The sequence below is a fragment of the Athene noctua genome, chromosome 1, assembly GCF_965140245.1.
Source record: "Athene noctua chromosome 1, bAthNoc1.hap1.1, whole genome shotgun sequence".
NCBI lineage: Eukaryota > Metazoa > Chordata > Aves > Strigiformes > Strigidae > Athene > Athene noctua.
In genome coordinates this window covers 242,544,696-242,569,185 of record NC_134037.1, presented here as the reverse complement: position 1 = coordinate 242,569,185, position 24,490 = coordinate 242,544,696, and the positions used below count along the sequence as shown (strand labels likewise).

Genomic DNA, 24,490 nt, shown 5'->3' with positions numbered 1-24,490 from the left:
GGCAGAGCCCCGGGCCGGGGTGTCCCCGCCACTCGCCTGATCGCAGCTGCCCGCGCGGAGCCGGGGGCGCGGGCGGGGCGGGGGCGGAGGAGGGGCCGGCCAGGGAGCTGCCCGGTCCTGCCACCTGTCCCCGCCCGCCCGGGCCCTGCTGGGGGACGAACCCCGGGGGGCTCCGCCGCTGACGGAAGGCGGCGGCCCCGCTCCCACCCCCCTGATGCTGCCGCCGAGCCCGCTCCCGCCCGTCCCCACTCCGCCACGGGCGAGCGAGCGGTGACCGCCCCACGCCCCCTTCCCCCGGCGCGGAGCCCGCAGCGCGCCCGCCGCCGGGGCGGAGGTTTATGGTGTGTCCCGCCGGCACGCGGCGGGGCCCACCGGGCCGCCTGTGTCCGCCGCGTTCCCCGGGGGGGCGGGGCCGGGTGCGGCCGCCGGTGGCCGCAGGTGCCCGGCGGGGTGTGGCGGCGGCCTGGCTCGCCCCGCCCCGGCTCCTCCCCGCGGGGTCCTCGCCGTCCTCTGCGCCTGCCCCCCCGCCGCCCCGCCCCGAGCCGGGCCGTGAGCGGGACATGGCGCCGGCTTTCGCCTGAGGAGCCGGGCCGCAGCCCCGGGGAGGGAGCGGGTGTCGCCGCCCGCCCTCGCCGCGCCGCCATGGAGGAGGACCCGGAGCTGGAGAGGTGAGGGGCGGGCGGCGGCGGCGTGCGGTCGAGCGGCCCCGGGGGCTCACGGCCTCGGTGCGGCCTCTCCGCCGAACGGGGCCCGGCGCCGCTTTCTGCCCTGCAAAGCGCGGGCAGCCTTAGTCTGGGGACGCCTGGGACGGGTCCCCGGGGTCTGCGGAGCCGGGGGCCGGGCTGTGGGGCCCTGCCCGGGCGGCCGGGGCCCGGCGCTGCGCGTCGGTGCGCGCCGGAGCGGGCTGCGGCCGTGGGACGGCTCTTCCCGGGGCTGGGCCTCGGCTCTTGAGCGGGAGGCGGCGGGTGATCCGCGATGGAGAGCCCTAAGCCCGGCCCGGCTGAACCCGGCCTGGCCCGGCCCGGCCCGCTCTCCGCCCCTCCGGCTGCCGTCAGTGCGCGTCCCGAGGGGTGCGCAGCCCGCAGCTGGTTTGTGCGCAGTCCCCGGGACAAAACTTTGGAGCCCTCGCTGAGAGTGTTGCAATAGAACATAAATATTCCGATTATTATTGGACAATCCAGTACTTACAAAAAAAATATAAAAATCTAGATGCATGTAGGTACCATTTAGAAACAGGATTGAAAAGTGTCGGGGGACCCATCTATCATCAGTTATAATTTGGTGATTAGGTGTACTTGGTAAAACATAAAACCCCCCAAAACTTCTGTTCTTACAAATTTCAGTTTTCAGTGTTGGAGGTGTGCTGGTTGACTTAAAATTACCCGGTTCCTTGTATGGAATAATACAAATGCTTGGCAGTTACTTTGTCACAAAATAAAATTGCTCTCTACTTTGCATTTCGTGGGGATGAGAGGATTCATCTCGCTGTGCATACGAGTTGCAGTGTTCACAAGCAAACATTGAGGATTAAAATTCAGGTTTTTGTATGTGGTTATTCAGTCATAGAAGGCCTCTTGCTTTAGGAATAGACTTCAGGCGTTTATATCACAAATTTTTGGGGTAATAATTCTGTTTGTAGTTCCTGGACTTTTTTTTTTTTTTTAAGCTTCTTTGTGAGTAACTGCACTTTTCTTATGGATATTTTAAAAAACTGTTACGGTGAAGTGATGACCAGAAGCTTTTTGAACTGTTCTTCTGGTTCTCTCCCTTTATTTTTAAGAAACTGTGTCTGAGAGTGTGTATAGAAAGTACCTTGTTTAGGTTTGTATCTGACAAATATTTTTAAATGAAACAAAAGCAATAGCAGTGGGGTGGTAGAAAGGCTAGAGACCATAATGCTTTCTAAGAGGCCTTTAGTTCTTGGTAAGCTACTTCTGCTCTCAGATCTTCAGTATAATAACTAACACTTCTTTCTATGTATGAGTGAATGTTATTTTTACTAGTGCTGTTCCAAACTTAAACCTTTTTCATTCATATCAAGTTGAAACCGTGTCACTGTTCTTCCGTACTGTCTTGTCTTCTGGCTGCCGTTGCAGTGCTGGGGACTTGGGTTCTTCAGGCAGTTCAGGGCATAGCTGCTCACTTACCAGCTAGCACTGACTGCTCCACAGTCTCCTTCTGATGTTCTCCTTCCCAGGAACCAGATTCAAAGTTGTGTCCTGCCTCATAGCTTCAGTCTGATTCGGGATTTGCTGTTCCTTTTCTGTGGCAGCACGGTGGGTGATGAAGATGAAGCTCAGTATTACTTACTGAGTGGTACATGGGAGGATTTAGCTGTTACTGTTCACCTCCATACGGGTTTAATCGGTTCTGAACAAGTTATAAGCACAATATAGTGTACTTGCCAATAATCACTTCCTGTGCTAGATCATTAGTTACTTTTTCATACCCTCAGATTTCATAACAGCTCACTTTGCTAGTAGCACCCTGAATTCACTTCTTGCTAGATGCATTTAGATGTCATAGTTGAGTATTTCATGCTCTTAAGTATGCTTCCCTGTACAGTCTTCAAGAGTCTAATACAGACCTTTCTTTGTCCTTTGGTTTATAGACATTACTCCTTAGTTTCATACTGAATGACCAGTTGATCATACTTTCCTGTGAGTAGTACAGTCATGGTAGTTAAGGTTTATAATTTTTAGGTTGTTTATAATATGGCTTTAGTGTAAAAATGATGGCATTTCTGTTCTGTAGCCACATTACTAACTATTTTAGGTAGATTTTTTAGTGTTTAAAAATGAGTTTGTTTAGAATATTTTCAATATTCTGTCTCTGAATTCAGGCTTGTCTTACAAGGCACACGTCTTAAATAACAGCTTGAGGGTTTTGTATGTATAGGTTTTATTTACTTTACCATGTGAGGAAAAAGAAGTGTTAACTATTTTTGTGCATGTTTTTTCAGGTCTGAAGCGAATTTTGTGTTGCAGCATTCCAAACAGTGATCTGTTAAGATCAGTTAGTCGTCCTATTTTTTTTATTACCTAAGGAGACGTGTTTTCATCTTGCTTGTTCTATTTTGTCCTTACTGCCACATTTTCCTGATATTATTTTTCAGTTTTACTGTGTCTGACTCTTGCTTGACCTTGCAGTTGATGTTTTCCTCACTTTAATAGGAAGTGATAGTTGCTATCAAAGCTGAATACTAACTCACAAGTTACCATGTGACTGTTGCGTACTCTGAATTTTAAAACTCAAAAAGCTGTAAATACCACAGGTGTGTAGAATAGTAATATTTGTTACATTCTACTGAATTATTTTCTCTGCTTCATCTCACCCAATAACCTTTGAAGTTTTTTAGTTTTTTTTCCTGTGAACTTGCTGGTACATCACTGAAGACCCAGAGTCTTTAGTTACAGTGTGATTCTAAGAAAATTCTAGGCTAAATTCTGTTAATATATAAGTAATGGTATTGTAAAGTTATGACCCAAAAATGAGTCAAAAAAAAAAAAAAGTTTACAAATCAGCTAGTAAGAACTGTTTAGTTTGTTTCCCCTGCAAGAAGCCATATGTGTTTTTCTTGGTTTATTTCAACTAAATATCCTTTGGGATATTGCAGAGGTTAACATTTTCATCCCTACCTAAAAATATTTTTCTTCCACCTCTCCTTCCTAAATTGTCATCATGGTTGTTTTGTGTGTTTGAAGCACAGAAAACATGTTATTTCGCTGCAAATGTAAAGGAAGTGGCTTTGTTATACTGTGTGTCCAAATCCTTCTGTAATCCATTCTCTTCGAACAGCTGTATTTCACAACCTTGGACACCATACCTTATTCAGAGTGCCTACCAAACTTGTTTGGAGCATCATTTACTTGGAATTATGTGTTTCCTAAGGAGATGCTGCTCTGAATCACAAGGAATGCTAGAGCTCTGTAACAAGAGGCCTGGAGTTGAGTTGAGTCGAGTCATTATCTAGTATTTTTGCTGCACAAGCATCCCAAGTACACTTTTTAACAAGTAAACTTTGTGCCTTGGAGAAATTAATTGATACTTCTTACTATTATTTTTAAGAGTTAAAATTGAAGTATCAGGATTCAGTATGCCATTCTTTCCCATATTCATGGCAAAAAAAAGTGGTCTGCAAGCTTAAAGTGATGTTTGAGATGTTGTGGTATGTTCACTACTCAAGCTAGTGAGAATATTAGCACAGAAACATGCTGCAAATAGCACTTATGGGACTGACAAATAGAATATTTAAATAAGTGTGAAACCTTATTGACAAAAGAGTGAGAGCATTCACATACCTGATGTGGAGTATCTTTGCCTTTGAACAAACATTAGGAAGTTTTGTACCTTTTTTCATTCTTGCTCTTAATGTTGTGGTTTAGGTTTTATTCTTGACATTCCTTTTCATCAGTTTTCGTAGTAAGTGTGAGCAGATAGGACAAACCAGCTTACAGGAGTTAATTATAAATAACACTGGCCTTCATTACCATTCCTTTATTGTAGAAGGCAGTATCTTCAGTCCTTTACTTGACTTGAAGGTCTTGATATTAATTATTCAGATATAGTCAGAATACCAACATCCACCTCTATTTCCAATCCCATACATAGTTAAAAATAAGTTGTATAGTCAGCATAAAACTATGCTGAGAAAACTGATTAAAAAAACCTGCTAATTTTTTTCCTGGTCTTGCAGCTTGCTGTCAGGACCTACAGTGCCTCAGGAGCATAATTTTGGGGATCGCAGTAGCTGAGCAGCCTGGCCTTTGAGCTTGAATAGTAGTGGTACAGACTGCATGCAGTTATTAATGCTGTGAAGGTCTTTTATGAAGAAGTGTTTGATAAAGATGCCCCTTCACTGACTCTAGAAGGTGTTGAGTATGAACACTACCCTCCTCCTCCACGTCTGTGCACTCCTGTAGCCGACTGCATGCTGTGAAGCAATTCCAGTAGATATATTTTCATTAGAGTTCTTATTGGGATCGTTAATGAGATGATGGCATGGGTGAAGGTGGCAGAGTTTGTTAGGTTATGAGCTGACAGCTCCCGGGCACACCCACAGAGGACTAAAGGGGGACCATGGTGGATGGGGACCTCAAATAGTGCCCAGCCCTGGCTTCTCCCAAGCCCATCACAGGAGCCACCAGCCCATTAGAGGTTTGTCTCCTTGAGCCCAGAGAAGCAGGGGTGTACAGTGGCAGGTGGGAGCCCACAGAGACTCAGAGGAATGACCATCTTCTCTGGGCCCTGCCAGGGCTGGTCCCAGGCTGGTCTCCAGGTGTGACACCCATCAAGATGAGTCAATACTGGAGTGCCTGTGGGATGTAAGGGTGTTGCTGCCTAGGGGTGTGGGATGCATTATGGGATGCAGGGGAAGAGATTTGGGATTGTGTAAGGCTTATTATGTGATGTGTAGGGGAGGAACCAAAGGTGAGGAAAGAGATAGGTTCAGGTGGTTTGGGGAGAAGCAAGAGCGGGATAATAGAGGAATAAGGGGATAAAAAGATCTGGATGTGTGTGAATAGGCTGCTGGTTGGTACACTTGTCTGACGGAGCCCTGTGCCTGATCTGCGCAGTATGTCCTGTCTTCCTGTTAAATTCTTTTCTGACTCTTTCTTGGGTGAGTGACTGAAGGGAGAGGGTGTACATCTCAGGGCTAGCAACTGGAGCCAAACCATGTGTCGGAGGGACCGTGTGTCCGTGGTGCCAGCAAGTGGAACAAGTGCAGGTCTGGATGCCAGCAGCTGGGCTGGGATCTTGGATTGGAGAGCTGGGTGCCAGCAACCGGGGACACTTCATGGAGTGAGTAAAACTGAGTGTCAGCCACTGGAGTGGGGTTGGGGACCTATTTATCTGTGCTGCAGTACTGGAGAAAGTGTGTGGCTGTTAGTGAAGATCAAGCTGGATCAGGTGATGAGCGGGTGAATAAGGTGGGAGCTGGGAGGTGAGCATGTATCTCTTGAGAGCAAGACCCTGGGAGGAGACACTCGGGAGTCCTGGGCAGCAGAGACTGTAGGGTCAGAGGGTCTCCATGGGTGAGACATGTATGTGTGCCTGTATGTCTCTACAGGCAAGACTGCAGTGGGGTTGGGTACTGGGGGACCAGGGAGTCCCAGCCAGCTCTGTGTGACCAGCTGTACCAGCAGTGCAGTTGGGCTGAAGCCTCAGGGGTTCCTACACCCAGCCAGAGAGAAGAGCAGGATGAAGCTGTTGGCGTGAGTGCTCTGTGTGTCTGTGATCCATGTGGCCAGTGGCGTATACTTGGGGTGTGTGTGTCTGCCTGCTGGCAGTGGATTTTCAGCCTTGCTGCTGGTTGGACCTGGGCATGGAGCTGTGGCTGCTTGGCATCTCTGCTGTCAGATGCAGCATGATATGTCTTCTCCTAACAGAGTGGTGTATAATTACAAACACTGGGTGGTCTCTGTAATGACACTGTGTTTTCATTGCCTGTAACTGTATCAGACATACCTCTTTATTACCAATTATTCATTTTTTTGGTCTATTTGATCTTTTGGAAAAAATTATGAAGCTCTTTGCCAGAGTGAGGAATAGAAAATATTTCTGGTTTTGCCTGAATTTAGAGTCTTTAACATTCTCCCACTTTTGGCAGTCTGTGATACAAGTTGTTAGGATTTATGCAACAGGAGCTTTGCCTGTAACCTTGGAATATTAGAAGAAAAAGTCTAATCCCTCAGAAATGTAAATAGGTCTTGGACCATACTCTTGAAGATAAAAAACATCACTACTTATACCTTCACATTACTGTAATTCTTCAACTAAACTTGATTGCTCATAAAGGATTACCACAGCAAGTTTTGAGTGGTGCTTGCTATAAAAGAAGCCAAAATGATGATGGTGTTCTTAAATGTGCCCCTGTTCCTAATTTTCCCTCCTGTCGGTCCCCTGGTGTTTGGGTGGTTCTCATGTGAAAGTTGCATCCCACATTCCCTTTGCTCATGCTGCTGCTCTTGAAGTTGAAGCTGGCAGCCACAGGACTGTTTGGATTGTAACTAAGATGTAAAAATGAAGAGAGTGAGGAATGCAGAATCCCGAGAGGCCTCTAAAAGCAAATGTAAAAATCTTGTTTGCATAGCTTTTAAGCTTTTGGCTTACTTGTGCAGAGGATATAAGTTCAGTGAGTGGAAACACATTATTTCAAAGAGGACTGAGCATTTTTTTCATTTTTTTGTGTGTTGTGGTTTGAGCTCAGAGGGCAACTGAGAACCATGCAGCTGCTCATTCCCTCCTTCCCCCTCAGGATGAGGAAGGAGAAATAAAGTTAAAGGCTCAGGGATCATGATGAATACAGGGAGGGATGATCCACCTGTTATGGTCACAAGCAAAAGACAGACTAATTACGGAAAAGAACATAGATTTAATTCAGACACTAGCAACAACAGCATCAAACAGGCAGAGTAGGACAGTGAGAAGCATTATCACATCTTAAAAACACCTTCTCCCCACCGCTCCCTTGTTCCCAGGCTCAGCTCTGCTCCCGATCTCTTTACCTCCTCCCCGCCAGCAGTGCAGGGTGCAGGGAATGAGGGGTGCGATCAGTCTTGTCATTTCTTTCATCTTGAGGAGGGGGCGAGTCCTTACATTCTTCTTGTACTCCAGTGTGGTTCCCTCAGCCTTTCATGAACTTTCTCCAACATGAGTCCTTCCCATGGGCTGCAGTGTTTCCCTAGCTGCTCTGGCGCAGGTTGCTCCCATGTGTTGTAATCCTCCCAATGATGAACTACAACAGCGGGAGCTTCTTCCCACAGAGTCCTGGCCTTCTTCAGGCACAGCCACCTGCTCTGCTGTGGGGTCCTCCACAGGCCCCAGATCAGAATCTGCTCCACCATGGACTTCTGGTGAGGGGCAGGAAGCCCCGCTGTCTCACCACAGCATCCTTTCTTCTACTGACCTTGGTGTTCACATAGGTGTCCTCACAACTCCAACTCCTTCTCCCAGGTTCCCCTTCCTAAATATATCGCAGAAGTGCAGCCACCGTTGCTAACTGGCTTGGCTGTGGTGCAAAGTTGGGTACGACTTGGAGTAGGGGGAGCTTCAAGAAGCTTCTCACAGGTGTCCGCCACTGTAGCCTCCTCCCCTGCTACCCAAAACCCCACCACCCAAACCCAGCACATTGTGCAAGTCAAAAGAGCCTTGTAAAGGTGCAGCAAATAAGAGGTATGTTGAAAGACCGATACTGGGAAACCATGTTTGGTAAGAAAGGAAGTTGTTGACTTATAAGGCTACTAAGATGGATGCCAGGTCAGTCGGATCTTTGATGTAACCAGAGGAAAAAAAAAGAGTCTGAAATACTTAATGGCTTATAATTCCTACCTAAGTTAATAGAATTGATGTCACCATATTAATTTATTGTGATGTTTCCTCTAAAACTGAATTATAGCTGTTTAAAATATGTATGTGTGTGTGTTTTATTAGTGCTTTGTAGCTCAGATACTTTGGTTTATTATTTTAATTATAAAATAATGACAGGTTTTATAATAGTAATGACAGGCTTTTAATCTACCACTTGGTCAGGTTTCTCAAAACAGAATCACCAAGTTTGGTAACTGTGGTAAGTAAAAATCACTTTTTTTTCCCCTCTTTCTTCCCCTTTTTCTGACATTGCTGTTTGAAGGCTCAGGATGAACTTTATAAAAGCCACATGTCCTGTTTTCATCACTATAGACTAGCTCAGGCTGCTCAGACAGCAAATTTGGGGTCTGGAGAAAAAATAAATTTTGCATAATTTCATGGAGACTCTGTATGCAACATCTTCCACATTCCAGTGGTAGAACCTGTGTTTCTTACCCTTTTTTTTCTTTTGTTCTTGGGGAGGAGCCATCCCACATACCCCACTGCCTCTACTTGGGAAAGCAGCAGTAGCTGGCAAGGTTGCTGATGCTGTACTTAGTATCTAGGTGCAGGTAACTTGAACAGCTGGGCAGATGCTCAATTTCTATGAATGCCACTGATGCGACTGGATGTGCAATGTCCTCACAGTCCAATGTATGCTTAAAAATGGATTTGAAGTACCCCAAGCCCAGCTGCTACTGAGATCATACTCATAACCTTATATGAGAGAGAGACTTCTGTGAGGAACCTTAAACCAATTGCCGAGAAGCAATACTACAATTTTTGCTATGTTTCTCTACTATTGGTTTCTGTGGAAGTCATGGATGCTTTCCTTTGCAAAGCCCTTCAGATGCAAACTCTCAGAGGAGAAAGTTATGACCTGTGAATATTTGCATGTCTGTCTAGCACAGCTTTTGCTGGATGGAATGGTTTCCCCATGGAACAAAGGAATATATAAGTAAGTTGATCAAGGATTATTTATATGTTGTTTAAGAACTTGTGACTGATTCTGGAGGCTTGTTTAGGAATCTTTAGCTAAAGTATTGCTTGGGGGGAATTACTCTAAAATGAGGAAGTAGTTCTGTGATAGCTGGTCAGAAGTAAAATATGAAAACTGTGTTCAAGCAGAACTGCAAAATAACTGCAGAAAGAGTAACTACACCTTGGTCTGCATTACACTTGTACTCATTTAGCACCAATTTGTTTTCTGTTGCCAGGGAAAACTAAAGCATGCCTAAAAGCAATACAGACAGAAGAAAAAGCGTGTCTGTGTTTATAAAGTGTCACCAGCCTATCCTAATAGATGAATGAATCCATGATCACAAAAGTGAAGGGAGATGGTAAAGTTAAGACCATAACAAACTGAAGAAAGTTAGATCTAGACTGACAGATGTAGGCTGCTGTGTAATTGCATAACGTTTTCTCATTAGCTGCTGAAGGAAATTCTGTACTGTTTATTTTTATTCCCTGTTGTGCATATGCAGTGTATGCATTTAAACTAAGACCTCTTGTGTTTTCTATGTAGACTTTAATAACCTACGTGGTAATAAACCACTCTGTTAGATGTTTAGAGCCCAGCATTAACTTGTTAGATCTTCACATGGACCTGCCATATAAATTGCTTGCTTTTTTCTCAGACCTGTTTCTGCTATTGGATGATGACTCTTCGCTTCCCTAGTCTCAATTTTAGCTTGACAACAAAATTGATACTCAGCTTTTTTTTAATCTGTAGCAAAACAGCAAAATCTTGCTATGCTGTTAATACCATGACGATGTGGTGAGACATGGCTTCCTTGAAGTATGAGTTGAAGTCTTGTTGGCAGTTACCTTTTTTGCACAGTCTACGCACACACTTGTACTATCAAGGTGATGATTGTATTGCTTGTGTAGCCCCAACACTAGCAACCATTCTGGCACATCATAGCTGGGAGACCTAAACAATAAATACCCTCTTTATTACCTCCTACCTTCAGTTCTCAAGCCTTCAGTGCTACCCATGTCAGTGCTGTTAATGCTTAGCTTCGTATACTGGGTGTTAGAGACAGGTACATAGCTTTACTTTTCTGTCTTGTAGTTATCTTTGGTTGACATATATAGTTGCTTACAGTTAACTAAGCAAATTGTTAGTTTATGCATTCAATTTATATAATAAAAGGCTTACATTACCCATTCACTGATTTTACCATTAACTTCAAACATGTACTAAAGAGCAGTTACTTAAATTTTATTTGAGATTGAAATTAATTCATGAAGAGAACTGAAAGACTGACATTGCAGAAATTATCTATAATTTGCATAATTTACACTCTCTGACTTTTTATGTGAGCATAGTTATTTAATTGCTTTAGTGTTAGTCTGGTCAGTTTGTTCTAGAAGATGCTGGTAATGTAAAGGTTGGTCATTTTGGATGGTGGTAGATCATAGTCACAAAGATGAGCTCTTCCACTGTTACATAAAGCTAGTGCAGTTTGACAGCTAGTAGTTGCAGTGATTTTATTGTCATCTGACTGCTTGCTATTGTACTGGTGGTGTTTTAATTGTGCTCAAAATAGGTCTACTGTGGTTGAAAGACTTTAGGAAGAACCCAAGTGAAGTGACAGCAGGGAAGAACGTACCCGAGGTGAAGTGACAGGGACAGTGCTTTTCAGTGCATTACACCAGTTTTGCACACTTTATTTCTACTCTTCAGTTAGTATTGCAATTGTTGTATTTGCAACAGCTTTAATTGTTTTTAATATGTCAAAATGTTTCTTGTAATCTTGGTGCATAGGAATCGGAATTATCTTAATAAAAAACTCAAGATGATTATGGTAGCCTCTTTATTGCTTAAATCATTGCAGTGAAGAAGCTCCCCACTTCCTTTATGTAAGTGCATGAAGTGGCAAGTTCTTGTGTTCCACAAATAACTTTTTTCCTTTTCCTCATATTTAGGAAGGCTGTGGAAGAATTACTTAAAGAGGCAAAACGTGGGAGAACCAGAGCTGAAACAATGGGAGCTATGGGTTGGTAAGTTGTGCCAAGAGGAAATGAATGTTATGACCAATGCCAAAATAAATTTTACATTTAGTGTGTGACAGAAGCCTCTACCTTTTAATTTGCTTCATGTTTAAATAATTTGTCTTCATCCAGGTTAATAATTTGTCTGGGCAAAAATTTGACTCCAGATAAGAAAGAATCTTTTTCAAGTTAATTTCACCTGCATGAAATTGCTTGACTGAATGTGTTGAAGTTAAAGCAATTGGAAGACTGAGAATATCTTTTGTAATAATATTTCCTTATAATAGATTGCAAAGTTTGGATTGAAACCTCATCAGTCTTTGAAGTACCAGGTAGCTTCAGTGTGTATGTATTGACATACTGGCCACATGTTACTGGATTAGATTCTGTTGAAGTTGAAAGAATTCATAACCTGACAAAAAACTCTAAACCCTTAAAACAATAAAAATAATAAATGATCCCCTGGTAGAGAATCCATGTGTAAATTGCAGCCAAAAATGAAGTCAAAGTATAATCCAATTTTGGAAGAAGGCATTTTTTAATACTAAAAAAAATCCTCAAACCCAGGGGCTAATTTGTATTGCAAGTGGGAAAAGAATCAAAGTATTTAAATCTTAAGTGAAATATAGTATTAATTCTTCAATGCAATATTTAAATTTTTACAGCTAGATTATCATGGAATGTAATGCATGTAATTGTAATTAAAAGAGTAATAACATGCTGAGGAGAGTCATTCATCTTAAAATAATGTATATGACTTTGATAAGAAGCTATTGGATCAGGGGATGTTCACACAAGTAGTGCATCAGTTGACTGCGTTAAATTCATTTGTAGATAAGGTTTGGCTTCCTCTACCAACAGTAGTAAAAGATAAGCCTGTGCTGTTAATAAAGTTCTCGGCTGATTTCTTGGCTATGTTTGTTTTAGTGGCTCTGAAGAGATTAAAATAGTGTCTTGCTGTAAAAAAGTTAATCCTTGATGTTTTCTAAACAAGTTTTGGGGTTTTTTATATATATATTTTACCCAGTATTTCTTCAGGGATGCAGTTTATAGCCTTTATGTTAAAATAGTTAAATTGGTTTAATCCCCTAGAGTGGTTATAGCAGTACTGATACAGCATGTTTTTACCTGTCAGCCTTGCCAAATGGCCAAGTAAACCAGTGCAGATAATTAGCACTGTGAAGTGTTGCGTGCATCTGTTTACTGTGAATTTGCAAGTTAATTGCAGGTATGGAGACTGAAGAGTTCTGTTGGGAGATAACCAAGTGCCCCTGTGCAAGTTTGTTGCCACTTGTGCAGTCTGGAGTATCTGCCAGGAGTGTGTATGGGCTTCTAGTCCTGGCTCTGGCTACTCCTTATTCCTTGTCTGCAAAAGAGTAGTGGTCCTGCTCAGCTGGCTATGATGATCAGCTCAGGGTAACACAGTTAGCTAAAGCCTGATGCCCAAGACCTGCCAGAGGAAGGGATAGCCAAGGGTGACCTGTTCTTTAGAACAGCTGCAAATTCCAGTAGAGTGAAATAGTGTCTGGCTAGGCCAGGGTTGTGTTAAAGGTGTAGGAGAGGATTGTCAAGAAGGCTCTAGGCAGAGAAAGACTGTTGACATAGGGATTGGCCTGGTGATATCCTGAACTGAGACTGTTGAAGTAAGGATCCTTTCAGCTGCAGAGGAACATGAGAATAGCTATACTGGGTCAAACAAAGGATCCATCTCTGCAGTGCCCTGTCTCCATCAGTGGCCAATACCCAGTGCCTAGGAAATGGAGGAAGAAAAGTACAAGGAAGTAGCAGTACTTCCTCAAGGTGCTATCCCAGCTTCAGGCAGTCTGCAGCTCAGGATATCTTGCACTCAGAGATAATTTTTTTTTTATATGATGCTTCTCCAGGGATTTTCCCCTCTCTGAATTTATCCTTAGAGAGACTGGTAGTAATCCCATTTATCACAAATGTGATGCTGTACAGTTTGGCATAGGCTAGCATACATCTGGTGTTTGTGGCTGTAAGGAAAGTATAAAGGCCCCCATAGGCAGAATCCCAATAAGTCTTCAGTTCCCAGTTCTGCAAACTCAAGAGACAGAGCAGCAGCTGGAAGCTGCCACCTGCTCTCTTCCCTTCAATATTTTTCATGACCCATTGTGCCATTCTGATCCTTCTGAACTGGCCCAACAACTAGGTATTACATTATCTGTGTAGGAGGTGAGATAACCAGAAAGCTATTTGGAAGGAAAGTTAACTGTGTTTAGTTGACTTATCACACTCCAGCAAAATGCCATCAGATGTAACCTATGTTACAGTAAATCCTGAAAGGCTTCAGAGATTAGATCCAAGACTGACGTGTAACCTTGCAACTGTAAACTACTGAGAGGAAGGCAAGTCCAACTTGTATAAAAGCACAGTCTTAACAGGTAAAACACAAAACCTTCCTTCCTTGCCAAACTCAAAATGCTTACAGGTGTGTTTCATGAGGACTTCTGGGATTTCCTCAGCCCTTTGTCAGAGGAGTCCTGGAGAAGAGATGCACAAACCCTGGAGACATCCTAGTGTAAGGCCATCAATCCTGCATTGGCACTGGATAGTTGAAGCAACTCGGCCTATGAAGAAAAGATTTGTTCTGCCATCTGTCTTTGGGTAAGGAGAAGCAGAGGCTGCTACTTGCTCATATTTCGCTGATTCCAGTTTATGTTGCTCTCCAGCAGCTGTTGAATACTGGGAAATACATTTCTGGAGTCAGAGGCATTTGACAGGAATTGGTTAAAGGGAGGCATGTGGGGAGGTGGCATTCCTGGGGAACTATATTGTACATACCATTACAGAGGAGTAGTGTCTCCTTGTGGGTGTTGATGCCAGCCAAACCTTAGCCAGCAAGGTTCTGAACGCTGTTTTAGGACTGCTTTCAGGTCCAAGCCACTGCTCCAGTACTGTCCAGAGTGATTAATTCTCCATAGCTCAAGTGCACTTTTTGAAGAAGTTCCCCAAGCACCCCTACTTTAACTTTTTGTTGTCTCCTCAGTGAGATGGATAGTCGACTGCTGTTTGAACCTAAATTTCACGCATCCAAGCTAGCATAGCTAACGGGTGCAGAAAAAAACCATACCAAGCAGTCATCCTTTAGCCCACAGTGTGGTATGTTTTGTCAGTGTCACGTCTTGCAAGTTTGTTGTGGATGACATGGGTAGGTGCTGCAACCTGTAAGGGTTAGATGGTAGTAGAAGAAGGGCTTGTCCCTAACAGTTGGTGGTGATAGCAGACAAGAGCTTCTGTGGGAAGGGACTGAGACAGGACATGCGGCAACTGTCAGTATTGCCAATGGGCTGCATGAGCTCTTGGTTTGTTAAGAGTCCTAGCTTACTGTGCTCTGTGCTCTCAGGACTCAGATTGGCAGTATCTAGGTCCATGGCAAATTAAACCAAGAAATACTGGATATTCATATTTGTAGATCTCATTATTAGCTCTTGAATATTGACTTGTTCCTTGGATGTCCTCAAGATTATTGCTCTTGGCACTGCAGTATTTCTAGTTCCTGCAGTGCTCCTTTTGTATGCACTGTGTGGCCACAGTGATTCTTGTTGGGGGTCTCCTATGTCTTTATACCACATGCTGTAGGTCCTGATGATGATGCATCTAGTTCAAGCTGTAGAGCTAATCACAAGTAAGAAAATGTGTAAGACAAGGGGAAGGGAAGATCCTCTTCTGAAGGTATCTTAATCCTTGGAAATGTTGAGCAAAAATGGGCAGAATATGTGGATGAATATCAGCAATGCTGCTGTGATGCTGGAACTTGTGAAATGAGAAAAGACATCAGAGCAATTGTCTAGAAGTTAACATTTGAAGGGCCAGTTGGATCCAGGATGGGGAGTTGTGGACAAATAGTGTAAGAACACTTGAAATAGTTAGATTTATTTATCCTTGATTCACCAGAGAGAATTGGACACAGATGGAGTAGGGATTTTCCATCGTGTGCCTAGGTAAATGCAAGCTAAAAGCTCAGCTTTCCTTAAGTGTTTTTGTTGGTCCGATGTACATAATTCATAAGCTTCCTTATTGCAGTGGAGTTGGGTCCCACTTTAAGGGGTTCTTCTGCTTTAATTGAGAAAGGCAGTTAAAATACCACAAAACCTACTGTGTGGAAAAGTTCTAGAGGCTTTTTTTTTTTTTCCTCTAACATGTAATTCTGGTCGCAAGTGAGATAAGGGTGAACTGAATGTAATCTTCTTGGCTCACTTGAAAAGCTTATCTAAAATAAGATATGCAAAACAGGATATTTTGGGATGGTTATTCAGCTATACATAGTAACAGCAGATGAAACTGAAAAAAAGAAGGTACATTTTGGAAGCATTCAATTATTTTTAACCCTATTTCTTGTAAAGCAATCCTAAAATTGCTTTCATTCCTATAGATGGCTTTCTGCTCAATACCGAATCTGTTTGAAGTACTCCAGAATACAAAATAAGTTGAGGTGGTGTTTGGGGGCACCGGAACTGCGAAATGCTGTATTGCATCTTGTCTTTGAATGGGTGTTTCATGACTGTGCAGAAACACTGCAATGTGATTCCCCTATGTCTTTCATTTGAACGTGGAGAGGAGGAGAAACAGGGTACAGACAGAGATTGCAAAGTAAATATGTTTAAATCTTGTGATCAGAGCACATGTTTCCATCCAAAGTCCTGCCAGCTGTATTTAGCTGCCAAGACCATATATAAAAGCTTGCAGTGTCCTCCCTGGCTTCCTCTTTTGTGAGATCCCCTGTGAAAGGGTAACAGCCTAGATTAGTTGATTTGGCAAAACAACCTCCAGCTGCTTTTTTTTTTTTTTTGTCTTCAGTCACTCTTCTGTTAAGTACTGTATTTTCCATGGCACTTTGGAAGTGGTAGAAATGTCCTTGTAAGTTCATCCATACTGATCTTTGTTTCCTGGAAAGATGTAATTTTACTCTGTATGCTGAGGCTGACTGTGCCAAGCATATTTGATATGTCCAGTTACTCAGCAGAGAAAAGGCTGGTGCATGGCACTATACTCTTGGGTCTTAAATGCTGTCAGCATGTTTTACTGTTAAGAAGTTGCATGGTGCACTTTTGTGCTGAACCTCACTGCTACAATTGATGAGAGGTATTGGCTGGAAATTCTGTGTTATTGCACAGGAGTTGGCTTGAAATGTCAAAAGTAAAGGTTTGACCTGTGTTCACAACAACTGATTTAATCTTACTTTCTTGCTCAAAATGCAACGTTGACTTTTTCACTGCACAGTAGAGAGGTTTGGGGATGTTCAGGACTTATCTGTGGAGGGAGACAAGATTCTCTGGGTAAGAATAGCTTGGTTTAGCTTATTGGAGCATGCAGTGAAGTGAATACATTGCTGCAGAACTGGAGTCCATTTTGTAGACAAGACTGCTCTAGAATTGCAGGTTGTGTGCTTTGGTCATGCCTGCAGCCCTGCTTCAGGCACACTTCAGTTTGGAACTTTAACGTTCTTTTAACATGCCTTTTGTTTTTGGTTTGGTTTTGGGTTTTTTTTAAATAAAAGCTTATAAAGTCTGTTCTGTGGCACTGTTTACTAGTCAGCAGTATTGGGTTCCACCTTGCATAGGCTGAGCTTACCTCCCAGCCCTTCAGAACTTATGCTGAAGGCAAAGCTGTCATTGGATTGAGCGTTGCAGGATCAGACCTAGAGCAAGCCAAAGGTTTGTCTTTGGGGAGGTCAATTTTCTCACCATTAGAAATGCTCTCAAAGATATCAGTGGATTAATATAGTTCACTTTTAATCTTCACAGTTCCATATATACCATGGATATATGTAAACATTATGGGCTTGTGTGTGTGTGATGTAGCATGTGCCATACATCTCATTTCCTTCAAGACTTAAAGGCAGAATTTGCTTTGAAGTCTGAGGTCAATAAAACTAAGGACTAATGTTTCTCTTCAGTGCTATAACTTACTGCTGCTCTGTGAAAGCCCAGTGGCTCACTTTTATCCCTCTCTGATAAGGATCTAATGGCATTTCTTAACTGACTCTGAAGCCCTGAACTTCTTATCAGTTTTCATTCTTAGTATAGCTCAGGCAGCACTCACAGTGCCAAAAAGAAATAAATACTTCAGCAAAGTGAATTTATTTGGGGCAGATTCTCTCATTCTGGTGCTATATATGTATTAGTGCTTAACCAATGCATTATCTCTGAAGAAAAAGCAAAAGAAAGGAAAAAATTGTGAAATAGTTTTTGCCTGGATGCAGCCTAGAGAAAGCTGCCCTCCTTGGTGGGAAATGTTGAGGTGCAACAGTTTGATGCTGGCATAAGACATACCGAGGACTTAAATGTTGGCTGTTTTGTGTTATAACTGGTGCCATGGCATGTTCAGCACCATGTTCGTAGCTGATATAGCTTGAAGTAGAAACCCTATTCTACTAACATATGTTAGCCTTGTATTTTTATTCAGTAATACAGTTAATGGATAAATAATGTCTCCCTGATTTACAAAACACCTATACTAGATACAAATCCAGACTTTTAAAATTATTTTTTTTAAAACAGGATTTGAGTAAAACTGTAGATTTATATGCAGAAAGCTTAGAAAGCTCCAAAACTAGCTATGGTGTAGAAATGTGTCAAGAAATACCTAGCAGAAGATAAAACAGTGTGGCTGTTTAGTGTATACTTCTAACATTACTCTCATAAGTTTTTTGAGTATTTAGGACAAGAACAAGTATCAGTAATGCTTAGTAAGCAGACCTGTGGCAAAACATCATGGTAACTGCCATGTCCAGTTAAAAGTCATGAAGTCTGATAAATAATCAGGTATGATCTTCATTACAATTTTCTTATTGTTCTGATACCTCCGATATTCAGAGATGTCAAAGGTTTTTAAATGGTCATGGTTTTTAAATGGTCAGTTTCTACACTTAAACAAAATATTTAGGTAGAATATGATCTTAATTATTGATCTTAGAATCTGATCCTGCAGTGATCTTAGTGTTGTGGTGTTAGGATTAGTTGAGTCCATAGTTAATTCAGTAAGTGGCACTGTGATCTCCAACAGCTCTGCTTTTTTAGAGTAATCCTGTAACTTCTCCATTAGCATGCATACTCAAAAATGTTGTAAAGACAAACACCATGGTGGCTCCCACTATAAACAAAGTCTTCAGAGTGATTTCTGTTTACTGCAGGTATATATTCAAACTTGATTTTTCTCATTCCATTATTTAAGAGATGATAAATCAGGAATAAGTGGAGTACAGCTGATGCCAGCAAGATCAAGGAAATGTACAGTACTTGTTTACTAAAACTAGCTGATAAATTATGTGCAGAAGTGTTAAGTTGAAAGAGGAGAAAGAAACAATGGAAAAGAATTGGATAAGTATACTTTCTGTTTAAGAAATAAAACATTTTGTTTGGTGGTTGCCAGATAAAAGTTCCAATTGGTTTCCCTCGTACATGTTTATTGCTACAGCTGTTTACATTCTTCATGCAAGTGTATCTTTTACTTTTTGAGTATCTCAGTTCATTACATAATGCTAACTTTAGAAGATTATGATCTTATAAACCATTCTGATTTGACTTAGAATATGTTACTAAATATTTGATTCCTGAATACCTAAGTTAAGCACCATCAACCTTAAAATATATTCTCATCCTCTGCTTCCCCCTGCACACATTACCTTGTGAAAATCATGTGGATTTTCACTGTGCTGAAGTAGAATAACTTTCATCCTATAAAGAGTAAGATAAAAGGAGAATGGAGACAACCTTGAGCATATCTTTCTGTACTGAGAGTTTACACTAGGTGGCATGCAAGGAGAGCCAAATGCACAAACCTGTCTTAAAATAATTGACGTTAAGATCTCAGACTTGTTTCAGGATGTTTTTATCTTGTCTTTTGATCACTTTCAAATGTCTTTACAGGTTGAAATGTCCTCTTGCTGGTACAAATAAAAGATTTCTTATTAATACCATCAAAAATACATTGCCATCTCAAAAAGAACAAGACCAAGAACGTGAGCAAAGAGAAGACGGTAAGGAGCCTGAGCCAAACAAAAGCAGGAAAGAAGAAAAACCAAAGAAATGCAGAATTCACCCATATACACCCAGCTTTCAGTCCAGAAGGAGAGTCAGCTACTCTCCTCCAAGGCACCGAAACAGGAACCAGCACACAAAGGATAAGCATGAAGAACGATCAAGCAAACGATGAGAAGAGAGTGATGAATATGGGTTTCGTTACAAGCCAGGAATGTCATTAAGTGTCAGACTGCAGGGATGTCTCAGTTTTTCAGGAAAAGATGCTGTTCAGAATTGAATTTTGAACCGCGTTCTTGTGTGAGAAGTAACCTTGAGGTAGCTTTAGAAAACTTTTCTTTGGGACCTGTAAAAGAAAAGCAAAGTGCAGCATAAATCTTTTGGTCATTTTAGAACAGACATTCCTTTCCCTTTGGTCCATTCCTCTCTCCCCTTCTGACTAAGCTTAGGGCCTTGGTGATGGAGCGTGTCACTGTCTGATACAACTCGTTTAATCATGTCACTCTTTTGGAAATAAATTTAAATTAAGCAGAAAATTATTTATTGTGTAAAGTTGGCAGAACTTCTTTGCTGCTAACCTATAAAGAAGTTTTGTGTGTTTCAGTTAGTTTAGTTTTACAGAATCTAGAAGAGAAAGCTGGTCAGTCCCTGGCCAAGCACATGCAATTTGTATAGAATATAAGAGTTTGCTTTCTTTAGTATAAAAAGAACAAATTTAAAATGGGCACTGCTGGTTTTGATTTCCAGAAGGAACTACCAGGAAATACTGATTTTGCTTGTTATTGTATATTCACAAACCTGTCATAGATAATAATATAACATTACCCCTAAAAAGCCATAACTGCAATAATTGTCTCTGTTTAGACTTCCCTGTGTAAGGAAGTAGTTTGAACAGTCTGTTGTCATGGTGCTTTCAAAACAAACCTTGAATACAAAATTATCATGTTCTCTGTCCACTGCTAGGAAGTTTCCAAGTAAATGTGTAACATTAGAAATGCAAAGGTGATCCTTAAAAATAGTCAAATGCTCCCTGTGCAAGCCTGTGTGACAGTTCTGTAGTGGTACAGTTCTTAAACTTGTGACTTGGAGCACATATAATACACATTGGCATATTCTGTGTCTCACTTCTGTTTGTGTTACAATAACAAACTTCTGTGTGAAGTATTTTGTATTTCAGTATTCTCAAAAATAATTGTTTTGAACATAGGTTTCCGTTTTTAAGTGTGTTGACAATAAAATCGAATATGTTCATTAAAAGTGCTTTGTGGAATTGATGCTTTTCATGGGTTTCTTAACTGACACCGGCCTCTCTCCTATAAGTGGAAGGAGGACGGGCACGGCATGGTCCGTCAGTGCTGTGTCAGGGCAAGAGTGCCATCTATAGGCTTAGCTATACCCCGTCTTGTTACGCTTACCCGTCTCTCTTGAAAAGATCATCGTGTTAGCTGGGAGATGGGGAGACCAAAGTGGAGATCTGCTGTGGCCGAATTTTGATGCATGAGCTGGGAAGTACTCTTCTGAGTAATGGGGAGGTAGTGAAGCAGGTGTTGAGCCCACCAGCAGCTGCCAGGGTCAGCATATCCAACAAAGTGGGATACTTTTACATTTCTGCTGAGGAGTTGCGAGTTTCAGGAGTTGTGAGTTTCAGAAAACTTCCAATTATTCAAATGGGATCAATGAAAAAGTAGTATCTTTGGAGAACATAGGACCATCTTTGGTTTAAATAAGCAAAAGTTGTTTGCAGTTCTTATTTTGCTGGACACTTGTTATGTTCTCCTTTATAATCCTTTTTGGAAGGACAGCACCTATAATACCAGCCGGGCTCTGCTGCAGTCACAGGGATGGATGGATGGATGGATGGATGGATGGATGGATGGATGGATAAATGGATGGGGCTTTGCAGCAGAGAATTCATCTCACCGTTGGTCAGAATTGGGACTGTAGAGGTTCCACAGAACAAATCTCTGAATTGCTGGTTTGGTTTGCAGTGATAATATGGTGTCCTGAGAGCTTTCCACACTCAGGCCTTCAAAAACCCCTTTAGAATAACTGCTGTTGTTGATTCTGCATTAATTTAAGCCAGGCTTTCAGGTAGGGAAAGTGATTAGAGTATGCTTTCAAAATCAGTCTTGATTGCTGATAGAGAGCACTTCCCTACTAGAAATGCTCAACTAGATGATCTGATGTAACCTAGACCAGATAGCTGGAGAAAGCCTGTCTTCATCAGTGGTGGTAGGTACAGATCTACAGATCTAATTCCACTTTTTTCTGACTTACGGAACGTATGTGAATTATTAATGTTTCATTGGTTGCATGTGTATTTTAGTGCTCTTTTGTAAGTGTACATAATAAAAAACTGCTTCTCATTAGCTGTTCTTAAGGCAAATCTTCACCTGCTGATCACTTTTTTTTTTTAATACAAAATTGGATGCATAAAGCCAGGTTTGTATTGTCTGCAGTCGTTCCTACTATGCAGCACCAGCATCACATTTATAGGGTATCTTAAATATAGGATTTAAATCCTGAAACTTAAAGCCTGAACATGACTTTTCAAAATGTGTTATTAACTGCTGTAACTCAGAACACTTGCTACTCTTAAAAGTGCCTAGTCCTTAGAATAAACACATGAATAAATAAATAGTGTGTTCTTGGTCTCCACTTCCCATAGTAGTGTGTTGCAGCCTAGTTACTCACATGGGAGGGCAATGCACCTTAGGTTAATGCTGCCGCAGTGATACTTCAGAGGTGTTTCTTGTTTATCTGTGAGCTACTAATAATATCTTTGTTTAGTTTCAGTGCACATTGTATGGATAACAGTTTATTCAGGTGAGGCTATTCTTTTGCCATAGCCACAAGAACTTGTTAATAGACTTTATTATTATGTTGGATAGAAATACTCTAAAATGTTCATTTTCAGCACCTGATCCTGAATGTAGATCACAAAGCAATGTGAGAAAGCAGGAGAGAGCATTTTATGATTGGGCTTTATGAAATACTTTTTATTAGGTTTGACTGCCAGGGATGTAGTAATGTGCAGTTCTTACGTTTGTTGTACAGCCTCTTCTCTTTTATAAATCCAATTTGAATTATTTACAATGAATCATAAATGGCCAAGCCCAACAGATTTCAAGTGTAACATGGCTGGGCTTAAAGGCAAAAATAGACCCTGTTTTTCAGACTGATCCAATCTAAACCAGAAGTTTCTTGAGATGCAGTTGTAAGAGCGTTCCTTAGTGATTATGAAATTTCTACAGAAAACTACTTAACAAAGGAGATGTAAATGTTTGTAGATCAATGGAATAATGTAGCAGGAGGGGGTTGCTTTTCCTGCACAAACAGAACTGGTTTTTGTGTGGTGGCTGCAAGTTGATCACTGAGAAGCATGCTTCCTCTCCTGCCCTATCAGAGCTCTCGTTAATAGTTACGTGTTTTCAGTTAATTAAGCTGGAACAACACAAAATAGACTTGCTTGGTAAGTAACAAGAAAACATATTTGGATTGTGTTTGGAGAAGGATTTTATTCATTTTATCAGTGGAATCACTGATCCACCAAATCTTTATTCATGTGAGTGATCTTTGCACTTGCAAATAATCCTGTTGTAGCTCACCATCTATGAATGAAACTCTAGTCTGCATTAATATGCACTCTTTATTTTAGTAACTGTCAATAGGAAGTAATCAAGAGTAAATGTTGAAGAGGGCATAGCTCCAATAAAAAAAAAAAAAGCCTTAAAATTTTTGCACACTACATATATTCACACCCTCATTTCCAGATACAATGGTCTTAAGACAGAAAAATAAATACTTTTATGCCAAATATTTAGCAGCCTCTCAAAGTCTCAGATGAACACTGGGTGTATCTTCTTTATTTATTTTACATTGTTTGAGTATTGCTTAGACTCTAAATTTACCAAATACGATTTTAGTAACTCTCAGGCTGTTACCCCCCACCTTATAAAATGCTTCTAGAAGGCTGTATTGATACTGAATCTCAAAACATTGAATCTCCATCTGTATGCAACAAAAATAAACGTTTGTAAATGAGTGAGAATATGCTGTTTTTACAAAAAATTTCTCTCATATAGTATTTACTGCTACCCAAAATGATGAGCCTTGTGTTATGACTGGAGTGTTGAACCAAATATTTTAAGCTAAGGAACAGTGCAAGTGCTGCATAGTTCTCCCAAGAGCACCCCGTGTCTTTTTATTGTGATTGTATAGGGCTAAGGGCACATACATTGTGTGGGAAGCGGGTGGTGCCCTGGAGAGGGGATATAGTCCCCTGTAATGTTGGTGTAGGTCTCTGCAAAAGAATTTGGTTCCCCACCTACAGCTTCCTCTTAGGCAGACTTTCTTGTTGCTCTGGATACATCTGTGCCATAAGGAATAGGTTTTTCATGGTCATAAGCACAGTAGGTTTGTTTCTCACTTGCTTTCTGTCCTCTTGGCTGCTCTGCAGATGGCAGTCAGCTTCCCAGTGGGGCTGTGACTGATAAGGGCCCGGGGGCTTGTGCAGCCCTGTGGCCTCCAGACCCAGTAGGGCACCACTGCACAAGCCTTGACTGTCTGTGGACAAGCCATGGCAGTGAGCAGGGCAGAACTGGGGCTTAGTTTCTTCTCTGTAAATGGAGATTTGAGATGTGGGAATACCCAGCATAGATACACAGGGATGCTTTGAGAAAATAACATCACAGCCTCATGTTGATAACCTCAGGCACTCCTCTATTGCTTGGGAAGCACCGTTACAGTCTGGAGCATGGTATGACAAACAGACTCGTTCAGCCATCTCAGTGTCATCACGGGCTGGAACATGGTCACAAAAATCATTACAGGGTTATGACACTACAGTCATAAAGGCAAAAATCAAAACTTTGTCAGAAAGTGAAGGCAATAGCGTCTTTAGTGGTATGGATGAGAAGAGGCTCTCTAGGCCACAGTAAAGAAACAGTGTAGCTGAGGATTTAATTGGACTCTAAATCTCAAAATACAACCCCAGAGACCCAACAGAGACTCTGCTAGTGAGCAGAAAGGAAATCATGCTCTTTGCCACCCTCTCACCTGCACTGGTTCATCTTTGTGTGGGAGGAACCGTGGCTACCCCATCTCACCCAGTTCATGTTCCCTTGGGTGGCACATGCAGCGCA

General features: G+C 41.9%; 1 protein-coding gene across 1 annotated transcript; it reads left to right on the top strand.

Annotated features, from left to right (window-relative positions):
• Nucleotides 1-87: 87 nt before the first annotated feature.
• POLR1D (RNA polymerase I and III subunit D) lies at nucleotides 88-20,608 on the top strand. Its single transcript, XM_074914900.1, has 3 exons — nucleotides 88-668; nucleotides 11,281-11,355; nucleotides 19,236-20,608. The coding sequence occupies exons 1-3, from the start codon at nucleotides 643-645 to the stop codon at nucleotides 19,519-19,521; spliced, it is 387 nt and encodes a 128-aa protein (XP_074771001.1). The 5' UTR covers nucleotides 88-642; the 3' UTR covers nucleotides 19,522-20,608.
• Nucleotides 20,609-24,490: the final 3,882 nt, after the last annotated feature.

Excerpts from the sequence above, each read along its gene's own strand:
- POLR1D (XM_074914900.1), top strand. The coding sequence starts at position 643 with ATGGAGGAGGACCCGGAGCTGGAGAG. Across the intron at positions 669-11,280 it reads GAGGACCCGGAGCTGGAGAG|GAAGGCTGTGGAAGAATTAC; the intron begins GTGAGGGGCGGG and ends CCTCATATTTAG. Across the intron at positions 11,356-19,235 it reads ACAATGGGAGCTATGGGTTG|GTTGAAATGTCCTCTTGCTG; the intron begins GTAAGTTGTGCC and ends ATGTCTTTACAG.